General features: G+C 39.6%; 1 protein-coding gene across 9 annotated transcripts in view; it reads right to left on the reverse strand.

Annotated features, from left to right (window-relative positions):
* The window catches only part of lrrfip2 (leucine rich repeat (in FLII) interacting protein 2), a 62,392-nt gene that overhangs the window by 48,319 nt on the left and 2,054 nt on the right, over positions 1 to 12,019 (reverse strand). For all 9 annotated transcript variants that reach the window (XM_015380730.1, XM_015380721.1, XM_015380737.1 and 6 more), the window contains exon 2: positions 5,800 to 5,958. In XM_015380730.1, the coding sequence (XP_015236216.1) occupies positions 5,800 to 5,889 (90 nt within the window). In that variant the 5' untranslated portion in view covers positions 5,890 to 5,958. The remainder of the gene's footprint in view (positions 1 to 5,799; positions 5,959 to 12,019) is intronic.

Genomic DNA, 12,019 nt, shown 5'->3' on the forward strand with positions numbered 1-12,019 from the left:
CATATATAAACTTGCAATTTACATTAATTCTTAATGAGATTTTAGTTCAACGGTTATCCCTAAGGTTTAAAATACAGTTTGAAAGTAGGTTTAAAGTAAAACCACCAGATTCAACAAAACCAAATACACAATAAAACCTCACGCAGAGGTCAACATATTCTTTGCTTCAGCGATTGAAGAGTTCATCTTTAGGTCCTCAGAAAGAAAATACCTACACACTGACCCCGGTCTGTCCGAGATAAACATAGAGGCCATTAAAACTCCCACTGGATTTTCTACTAGTACTAAACCAGAAGCTGAATGTGGAACCATCAAAAGAAGCTGATTCAGATCAGTCCTCTACGAATCTATACAGTAAAACTACTCATGCAACTTCTGCTGCACGCTTGCAAAAAGCCAGGCCAAAGAAAGTCCCTAAACATTTCCCTAGCTTACAAATAACTCAATATAGCCAGGAAACGTTTTATAAACACTTCCCAACCTTTTCAATACCATCATAAAACAACCTCACCGCTGATATAGCTTCCCTGCTTCAATTAAACATCCTGCATTCCTGTTTTAACAGAAAGGAACAGCTAAGCAGTCCCTCTACAGCACAGGACATTATTGTTTTGGATTAAATGGAAAAGATCATGAAATACTTTGCTTTGTCAACAAATTATAAAAATCCCTCATCACTCATTGTAACTGTATAATAAAACCAAATGTGATGCAAACAGCTTTGCCTAATTTAAAAAGTAAAGGTCTAAGCACGGTAGTATGGAGGCCGTGTGAGCTAGAGACGGCTGATTGAACGTTCTGCACCTGTTGATCCGTCTGACACTGTGACCTGCTCTGCACAGCGGCACAGCTGAGCTCCCCGTCTCTGTTCCTATCTATAGACCGGCCGACCGAGGCTGACTGACTGCTACATCACTGGCCTGAGAAGGTAACCTGATCAGGACCACACACCTCCAACACTCGGCTAGTAACTGCTCAGCGGTGCCGCTAACAGCGCTTAATTAACAAGGTCCTGATGACATGTATCAACCTCCCATCACTTTATTTAAAGTAACTAAGACTGTTTTGGGGTAAAAGAAGGTCAGAAAAATCTAATCTATCACAAACCTGAACTCAGGACAGGGAGAAAAATCAAATTATTTCACTTTAAAAACACATTAGATAAATGTAGAGAAACATTTCATACAAAACAACCCCTCACAATGTGTGCAATGCTTTCTTTATCCGTCAATTCTACATAGGCTTCAATTTAAATTGATTAAGAGAAGGTTAAAAGCAAAACTTTTAGAAACTAAAACAATATTTCATCATAACAATTGAGTTTTCTTTATTAGCTCATCCCAAAAAATGCTGATGGTTTAGGAGCATCATCTTCATCAGACCGTCTTCAATCTTCAAATTCTACAATAACTCGAAGAAATCTCTATGCTATTTTCTTAAGATGTTTTAATTTCCTTTTGGAATAAATTTGTTTTTTTTTTTACAGAACTGAACGACTTTCATTCCCCTCGTTACTTTAGAGTTATTGTACTCAGTTTTGTGCAGCAGTCGTTCACGTTATAATACTGTAAAGGTGATTAAACAGAGGTCGTCTCATTTGTCATTAAAATGTGCGCAAAACATGCCTTGCATGTCTGCTGGAACACATTTTTATTACTATGAAATCATTTATCAAATACATGCATAAATACTTTAACTGATTTTACTCATGCAATGCATATCTCTAAAATACAAAAATAAAAAACGCATTTTGCGTTAGCATAAGCTCCTTTATTTAAATAACATTCATGACTATGGCACTTTAGCCTTTTATAGAAAGGCTGGTTTTAAAGGAATAGTACACCCAAAACATGATTAGCCTTCATTTTCTACTCACCCCCATGCTGAACAACACTCTGGAGTACTTTTTTGATATCTCAAATGCATCTGGAGATCTGGGAGGCTTCTTGCTGTCTGCTGACATTCAAATAATGGAGGTCTATGGCGCCCGAGGCAGAAAGGTCCATAAAAGTCCACAAAAAACGTGTCAATATTCCTCCATACTGCTCGTCCAATGTATTCCAAGTGTCCTGAGTGGGTAGCGTCCATAATTTACTCGAAACGAAGTCATTTAGAATGTTTTTAGAGCATAAACAGTAGTGTATAGGATTTCCTGAAAGCGCGCACATGCGCCTTCACGAGTCTACGGAAACCGCGGCAGACCAAACCAGATGAAAGTGCGCATTCAGCGTCTGCTCTGCCAATAATGCAAGCGTAGAAGAAAAAATGTGCCGTTTACCTGTGCAAAGAAAGAAACAACGAAAGAAAAATGTCTGAGGACTTCAGTGTTGAGGAAGAGCATGAGTTCTTTGCCGAGCTGAATGCGCTGGTTTGGTCTGCCGGCTTCCGTAGCGTCGGGATCGCGCATGTGCGCGCTTTCAGGAAATCCTATACACTACTGTTTATGCTCTAAAAACATTCTAAATGACTTCGTTTCGAGTAAATTCTGGATGCTACCCACTCAGGACACTTGGAATACATTGGACGAGCAGTATGGAGGAATATTGACACGTTTTTTGTGGACTTTTATGGACCTTTCTGCCTCGGGCGCCACAGACCTCCATTATTTGAATGTCAGCAGACAGCAAGAAGCCTCCCAGATCTCCAGATGCATTTGAGATATCAAAAAAGTACTCCAGAGTGTTGTTCAGCATGGGGGTGAGTAGAAAATGAAGGCTAATCATGTTTTGGGTGTACTATTCCTTTAATAAGAAACAAACCCGGAATTGAACATTTCTAATCCTGCAGTCGAGTAAAACGACTGAACTTTCTTAAGTCATAAGCAGAGGCAACTATTCCAGCTCGTTATGGAGAGAAAGTGTTTCACTTTCCTTTGTGACACCGACCTTTGATTTTAACCATTAGATCAAACAGCAGAGACACTGCAATCATGCACAGACACTCCCTCCAGGCAGCGAGGGAAGCCAAGACCTGCCTACACTGTAAACCAGCGCGTCCCTTAGACCCTAATCTCAGAAACAACGGGGACTTTGGCCAATGCTGCGCTTGTAAGCAAGCTGGTGCTATTTCAAAACGATAGCCAAGAAGTAACTTAAGGTGCCTCAGAATGAGGCTGGTGAGTGTGCAGGCTCAGATTCACACTCATCCTCAGCGGTGAAGCATGCCAAGAACAGAGGGGGGCTCTGAGAGCTCTAGGAGGCCAGGCAGAAACTGAATGCTAAGATTTTATTTTAATTTTTTTCGGAGGGAGGTGATAAGCAGGTTACTCTGACCTGCTGAACTTACTAAACCATTGATTTAATCTTTGCTTTATTCCACAAAAGGGATTCAGATTTAGGAGCTGGCTGGGAGGGTCGGATGACTCATGTTTCTATGATCGGCATGGCCGACTATAAGGAAAGCAAATGGAGCCGTGCATTTGCTGCTTGAGAACGAGACGCTGCATAGCTTTAGAAAAAAACAACCCAAACAAAAAAACCCAAGGAACGAATTTATCCAGAATTTAAAGCATCTTTTTAAACCAGGAATTCAAGGGTCTTAATCTGGTGTTTATGGAAAATCTGGCCTTTGTCCATTTCTTTATTAAAACAAAATACCAAAAGCTTTCTCTGGAAAAAACCCCAAAGGAATGAAAAGGCTGCTGTGGAAAAAAAAAACGGATTCAGCCCAGGGCATGTCTTTACAGGCCAGGCGGCCCGTTCTCCTCTGCTTGGATTTTCTCTGACAAACAGAAATACTTCTAGTCAACTTCTCTGCGGCCCGAAAACAAACCAGCTGTCCCAGCTCGTTTTGACCAAAACAAATATCAACCAGCAGAACCAGAACATCCGCGTGTGGATCGGCAGGACGCAACGCCAGAATTCAGCAAAGCTGGCTCTGAACCAGAGTGTTGAATGGAAAGTTTCCCCAACATTAACAGAGTCCAACCACATGTAAACAAAGCTCACTCAGCAGTCAGAAGGATGCTGGTCATCTCTGAAGCTTCAGCTGGTTTTATATACCAGCATTTCATGCACTAAAGCAGAGCCAGCAGTCAACGAGCGGGTCAAACCAATCATGTTTCATATATTTTTCATCAATTAGTTTGTTTATGGCAGAGGTCTGCAACCATCATATCCAACGAGCCATTTGGCCCCGAGTCTGACCGAGTAAAAGTTGTTTAGAGCCACACCGAAAAAAAGAAATCACCTTTTAAAAGAACAAAAACAGTCTTTTTCTTATAATTATTATCATCATCATTATCATTATTATTATCATCTGGTATAAGAAAATTGGTTGCAAACAAATTATGTATTTTTAGCTTTTAAAATAATATTAAAACACATAAATTTCAAGCTAATTAAAAGAAAAATTGTTCTAAAAACACATTTTTGGTTCTTTTAATGTCATTCTTTTCCTTCTTATAAAAAACTAGAACGTTTCAGACTCATTTAGCTCTTTATATACATTTTAGCAACCATTACAAGCTGCTTTAGAGGGTCTAAAAGAGCCGCATGTGGCTCTGGAACTGCAGGTTGCAGAACCCTGGTTTATGAGTATAAATGGGAGGAGTGAGGGTTTCATTTGAGAGGCTAAAGCCCAGCGTACACTGCGATTTTTTTCCAATAGCTGCACGCACCTGCTCCTCACACTGTAAGACTAAACCCTGCGTTTAGTCGTACAGTGTGAGTCACAGCTCACGATTTATGTTTGGCCCGACGGTCTGATGCGATCTACCTGCTCGCACTGTAAGACTAAAAACCACATTGGACTCAGCTCGGCAGTGAGATGGAGCCGCTCTGTAGCTCTCTATCCTGAAGCCAAACAAATAGAAGGGGGATATTAAGCTCACTATCGTGAACCGCGCTGCCTTGGCAGTTTGTGCAATTTTGTGCTGAGGGTCCTAGAAAGAAAGGGCGACGACGTATTTGGACAAAGGACGTGGCTGAGCAGGCTTGGCTGCTGCGGTCCGTCAATTTTGCAGACGGAGCTGCATTTCACTCATAGCATCCCTGCCACGCTTCTGTGCTTACATCTGAGCGAATTGCCCACGACGGTCGTGAGAATATCAAACATGCTAGATATTCTCACGACCTCCCGATTCCTGATCAGGAGGTGGTCATGAGAGGCTGATCACCTGTACACTACACGACTCACCACGCACGATCAGGCTGAAAGTCGGGCCGATCGAAAGATTCTCGCACGACTGGAAAAATCGCCCCGAAAATCACACAGTGGCTCTAGTTCAGGGACAAAGTTGGAGCATGCTAAATGTTTTTTGTTGTTTTTTTATCTTAAAAAGAGTCATGAACGTTTTCCCAAACTGCAGTTCATTAAAGTTGCATTTAAAATAGGGGTTACAGATTTCGGAAAATTATCTAATTGCGATTTTTTAGCTTAATATTGCGATTTTTTTCCCAGTTTAATTTCTCAATACATTTAATAATAATCAGATTTAACCCAAAAAAAATCCACACAAGCGACGTACTGCTCCTTTTTGTGTTGGTTTTTGTCGGGTCTGAGGCCGTTGTCGAGCAGGTTACTCGCATACGAGTATCGACTTTCCCTCCCTGCTACTTTGCTAGCAACTCACCCCCGATCACGTGACCCGTCAAATCGCGGCCTTTGCGGTTAGAGAATCTCGTTTTACCCTATTGTGATATTATTGCAAAAGCAATTAATCGTTCACCCCCAATTTAAAACAGACAAATCAGTCCTTTTCACTGCTCAAAACAGGAACATCTGGATGAAGTGAAATGATATCCCCCTAGAGGACGTTATTTGATAGATCAGATTATTCTTCAGCTTGAGGGAACTCACCTCTCGAGCGATGCTGCTCAGAGCTTCATCCTCCGCTGAGAACCGATCTTTCACAGGAGCACGCTTCCTACCAGTGCCTTGAGTCCCCATCTTAGCACGGCAACTGAAGTTTCACCAAAGAGTAAGGCTGGAAGAACAGACAGGGCTGGATGGAAACACCTGAAGAGACATAAGAGAACGATCCTCAAAGGTCTGTAAACAACAGGAACCCTGAACATGCTATTTAACGTAAGCCAGCATGCTATAGGTAAGGTTTAAGCATTAGAGCTGTTTGTAGACAACACATACAATCATGAGCCATAAAATTATGACCACTCCAGATTCGGCTTCTGTGAAGTAACAAAAATAGCTCTTTTGAAGGAGTTAAATGACAGAGATTTGGTGGATGAGTTGAGTAACCCCTGAAAGTTGAGCTTCTCTTCCAATGATTGATTAGAAGGAGTGACTTAAAATACAAGCAAAGCATTAAAGACATTTTTTTCTGGCCTTCCTACCATAAAGCAGGTATTTATGCTCTTAGCAAAGGAAACATTACGTCATATGCATGTATGAGACAGCTGTACAACAAGTTTGACCATTTCCAAAACAAAGGCTTCATTACAAAACTGTTCGATAGTTTAAACTGGCTGTCTTCCTTTATTGAACCACCTGTTAGCACAGCCACCATTACCCACAACAGTTTATCTGAATGTTAACCCCTTAGCTTAATTACTTAACTATGAGATTTCAGATTGACTGTCAACATTTCCTTTTTTTTTTTACAGTGTCATGTCTGGCAATGTGGCCATAAGAATAATTGCCTTGATGACAAAGAGAGCCCAACAGATTTTGCTTTCTCAAGTGGAGCAGTACGGCTATCGCCATAGTGTTCTGTTTGATTTATGCATATAAATAGGACACTGCAATGTAAGTAGAACAGAAAAGGAAAAACAGAAACAGAAAGGAGAAAAGATGAAAGACAGAGGAGATAAAAGACGATAAAATGTATTCAGTCTGCTTCATCACCTGCAAAGAGATGTAAAAAGAACAGCAAAACCAATGGATATACAGTATTATAAGAGAAACAAGAAAGTAACACCTTGATACTATCGCTGAAGTATAAGTAGTATTATTTAATCTGACATGTATACTGTGGTAGCTGTAGATCAGAATATGGGCTTTCTTTATGGAAGTAAATCTCTGAGTACCTAGAAACAAGCACATGTAGTTTGTGAAAGTGCACTTGTGAATGCAAAGTTTATCCAAAAGAAAAATGCTCAACGGTGGTTGTGAAGAGCCAAAGACGCGCCCATCCAGAGCAACCCGGACGCCAAAAGGGATCCCCAGAGCAAAGCCGCCCAGGAGGGGCCAACCCAGGAAATCTGACCCCCCACCAAGGGAGGAGGAGAGACGGCCCAAAGGAAAACCCCAAGCCGCTGCAATGCCTAAGCCCCCAAGAGACGCAGGGAAGAGTTTGCTGGCTCTGCCAGCAGCATCCCGAAGTGGATCCGGCCCTGGGCCCTGGGGACATGAGGCCCCAGGGGCCTATCAAAATTTCCAACAAAAGGGATTCAATCGTCTAATTCCTCTTCCAGCCATTTCCTCCATCATCTCCATTTTAAGAATCGTTTAATTTATCCCTTTTTCCCAACATGGACCACAGCTGCCCAGCTTTTAGGGAGCAGCGGAGTATTTACCCAGGATCTGGCCGTACTCCTCCATGTTCCCTCAGTCCAGCATTTGACCACCATTGAATTCAAATTAAAGAACCGTAAAATGATCCCAGTGTTTCCCTAACCTTGGCTGGACTGATATTAAACTGTAAAATGTGCAGATAGGAAGATGCCATATGATGATCCATTTACAGACCAAAATAGTGAGAGCTCTGAAGTGTTGATGAGTTTAGAAAAGTACCCGCAAAACATCATATAGGCCACTTGTAGCCTTTGTAGGCTGGATTTTGTATATGGAGACCACAGGTGGAGGAAAACGTGTTAAAAAGTTCCACTTTTACCACATCAGAACATGGACCAAATTTATGAGCAAGGGTATTAGCTTGCGCATACAAAATTCTACATTATGTACAGATATCATCATCATTTGACAGATTCTCTGTTATGATGTGCCCAAGATACTTGGTTTTATTTGATTGAAGCATTTCTATTTATCATCAAAAGGGTGAAACTGCAGATCTGTCTACATTACTGTCACTGTTGGTGTGGTGTTTGCATGAAAACACATGCAACAACAAATGCAAAAAAGTAAGCCAAAAAGGCTTTTTTATCCAAGCAGGTGGCCAAAACCGACTGACAAGTGTATATCTGTCTGACATCGGAGGCGTTCTTGGTTTCCTGAAGGTTTAGGTAGGTGGCTGGGATGCATGCAACATCCACAGGAGTCCCAGAATCGTGGTTTTCAGACATAAACACCACAGCAGAACAAGATGAGTTGTTTGCCCTCAGTGTGGGCGGTCATGATGTTATGGCTGGCTGGTGAGTATTATAGCTACATCTAACTGTGCATCCAAAGAGCCACGCAAACCCTCAAGGGTTTACTTTCATTACAGCAAAACACAAAGTCACTAATGTAGAGCTCCATTAGGGTTTCTGACTGCAGATTATGGCTCACATTAAACACCTTTAATCATATATGCAGGGCTTCTACAGCTTCATAAATAAGCTTGAAAATCTAACATTCAAACTGTTTATCCATTATTAATTTGAGAACCTAAGAGTTGACGTCCATTAAAGCAGACCTGTGCATTTTACTGGGAGCTCTTAATGGTACTATCCGGTGTAGGTACCAGATCTGCTCGGGTCCTGCTTCATGCCAGTGACGTTACGCTACATGATTGGCTGAACGTTGCCACATGATGTAAAACATAGCGGTTGTCCAGAAAACAATAATACCAAAACGCAGCTTCTGGTAGCGTGCCTAATAACCAATGAAGTTTTACCTGATCGAAAACAAAACTGAAAAAAAATCTGTTTATGGTGAACAAAGTAACTGCAAGACCGTGGTATAAAGGGGTAGCGCTGTGGCTAGTTGTGCTCAATACCTAGCTAGTTAGCCTTTTTTAGCTCGGTCAGTTAGCCATATTAAGCTACACTACTTTTGAATTCGTATCAACAACAACCATTCGTTTTCTACAAGTAGAATAACTGTTGTTTTCTTCGTCTAAATCTCTATCAAAGTCATTTTTCAGATGTTACATTTGTCGTCCCCTGCCCTCAGACCTTAATAAAAAGAAATAATAAGCTGAGACTTTTTGTGTCACCTTGTTAAATGGAAGAGCTAAGTCTGCCTTAGAAGGCACTACTTTCCTTCAAGACTGACAATTATTATTTCCTACTTTAAATCAACAATGAAATGTAAAATAATAATAGCAAATATAGGTAAAAATGTTTAAATACTCTGCTAACATATGGGATATGTGCATTTATTCTGCTACTGTCATCTCTGTTTAGCCAAATTTCACTCTGCCGTCTTGGACTTCACATTTTATCTTTTAGATGCAAACATTGCATTTATCAAAAGTCCAGTACGAAATATTCTTGAGGGCATGCTTTGGTGGTGCAATGGTTAGCGCAAATGACCCATGTATGGAGACCTTACAACTTGACGCGGCCGACCCGGGTTCGAATATGGCCTGCGGTCCTTTCCCACGTCTCTCTCGAGCCACTACTGCTGTAAGAACTCAATTAATTCTTATTATTCTTGGAATAGTTTGACCCTAAAAACATTTACGCATATCTTATAATATGATCATACATTTTATTTATTTCCATTAAAAGTTATATTTGTACCAAGTAGACTAAAAAGAATTCCTCTAGTTTTTTTTAAAGCTCCTCTGTGGTGTTCCTCTGGGCTCGACTTTTGATCTATTTATTTATTTTTTTATTTATATCAGCCATTTTGACACATCATTTGCAAATATATTGTATCCTTTCATTTCTATGTAGAAAATATTTTTTTCCAGTGACCCTTTCCTCCGTGCTGCTGCAGACATACTAGGGCTAAAACTAATGGCTGTATTGCTGATTGATTAATCCATCGATGATCGAATAGCAAAAGGACCCGCAAAGAAGATAAAAAAAACTGATTTTAATCCAGTTTAAGATAAAACTATCCCACTTTAGCTGTTCTGGATAGAGCATATAGATGAACAATTTTCATCTTATATTCATTTTGATATAATGATTGCTCTGTCTGTGTCGCTCTTATAGCATGTTTTAGAGTATTTTTACTTCAGTTACCAATTAATAAATTAGTTGACCATCATGTTTCAGCTCTAAAACATCACCTTCATGTCTTGCAGATATCAACATCTGGATGTCTAATAAATATTTATCGTTAAATGAGACAAAACAGTCCTGAGGCACAAAAAAATGATTGAGATGCTTAATTGCTTCGGTTCCTGCTGCAATCGTGAGTCAGAAATCTTGATGTTTTAGATTCTGATTTAAGCTCGTCAAAAAACTTTAATAAAACTAAAACCGCCTTTTAGCAGATTAGGAATATAGCTGAAATCAGAATCGGGTTTATTGCCATTGTTAGTGAAGGAGTTCACAACTAGGATTTTTTTATGGTACAATCATGCAACATGAAACATATAATATGGAATAGGTAAATAAAATTATAAAAATCTCTAAAAACACTGGGGTATAAGGCATGCAAAAAATATACTAATATATACACTTAGGATAAAAATATGGATAAATTAAAAAAAATATACAGAGCAATCATTATATCAAAATTGGGGGGAAAAAAGGCTCTTGTTCATCTATATAACGCTCTATCCAGAACAGCTAAAATGGGTTAATTTTATCTTAAACTGGGTTAAATAAGAATTAAAGTAATTTCTGACTATCTTGGTTATTGTTATTCTCTTTTTGTTGATGTGAGTGAAAAATACCTTAAAAATGAATCCAATTAGCAGTGAACTCAGCAGCTGAGGTTTTCACCAAACCCTGTAGGTCTGATCACATTACTTGAATTTTTGCTATTTTGCACTGGTTACGTTTGATGTTTAGAGTGCATTTTAAGATTTGATTGTTCGTTTTTATGCTCCTAAGCTATCTAGCCAGTTGCTACTTTCTGTACCAAGAAGACTGAAGACAGATTATCAAGCTTTTATTGTCAGGACCTCTTTATATCTGACAAACCTCCTCGATGTTCTCTTCTAAATCTCTTTTAGCCACATTTTACTACAGATATGCTTTTAACTAATGATTTTATTAACTTCTAGCACATTTTTTGTTCTTTATGCACTTTTATTCTTGTTTTTCTTAAAGTAATGTAAAGCAGTTTTTAATCGTGTTTTATAAAGTGCTATACAAATAAATGTATTATTACTAAACACACTTATTTAGATCCTGTTTTATTTGTGTTCCTTTGGATAATTATGGCTTAAAGCTTAAGAAGATCCTCCATTCCTACTAACAAACTACATCCATCTGCTGTACACTACATTCACTCTGTGTTTTTTTTAGAAGATTTACTGCATGGAAGAGGTGATCAGCCTGTGGCTCTGCATGTCTGAGGAAAGTCTGTTTTAATTTGCATAGATGGCTCTGGTGCCTGTAAACTTCCTCTTCACTCTACAGAGTCCCCATGGGGTCTGCAGCAGACAGGTTAGCTGGCTAATCAAGCTCGTTAGCAACACTTTTGATCGCTTTAGCAGGATGGGTACAGAGCCCTGCTGACTTTGGACCTGATGGAGGACCATTAGACTGTAGAAATTTCACATTGGACCCTCAGAAGCTTAAAGATGCCTTTAGACTCTTCCTCCAGACACTAAAGTTGATCATTTAACAATAGTCCAGTTAACCTTAACCAAGCAATGACACATCTGATGTCTGTGGTTAAGGAGCTGTTTCCCACATCCTCAACATGTCAAGTAAACCGCAGACAGCCGCAGTGCACCTTCCTGTTAATCTGCCCCTAAATCTTGAACAGTTGTGGCTTCATAACCCCCCTATATTTATGCATCTTTCTCTGCCGGATTTTTTTCCTTCCACTCAGTTTTCCATTCATATGCTTGGATAACCAGTTTATTTTTTTATGCATCTTTTTTCATTAGCTTCAAATTATGAACTTAGAATTGTTCAAAATAAAACACCTGGAATATATATTTCTCAAAATGTAAAGAATCTATGCATCCATTTGATTATACTCTAATGTAATAGTTGTTTATAGATGTTTGAGCCCTGCCTATTTTTTTTAGTATAGTCCTGTTTCT

The sequence above is a fragment of the Cyprinodon variegatus genome, unplaced genomic scaffold, assembly GCF_000732505.1.
Source record: "Cyprinodon variegatus isolate N-32 unplaced genomic scaffold, C_variegatus-1.0 Scaffold11, whole genome shotgun sequence".
NCBI classification, from domain to species: Eukaryota; Metazoa; Chordata; class Actinopteri; order Cyprinodontiformes; family Cyprinodontidae; genus Cyprinodon; species Cyprinodon variegatus.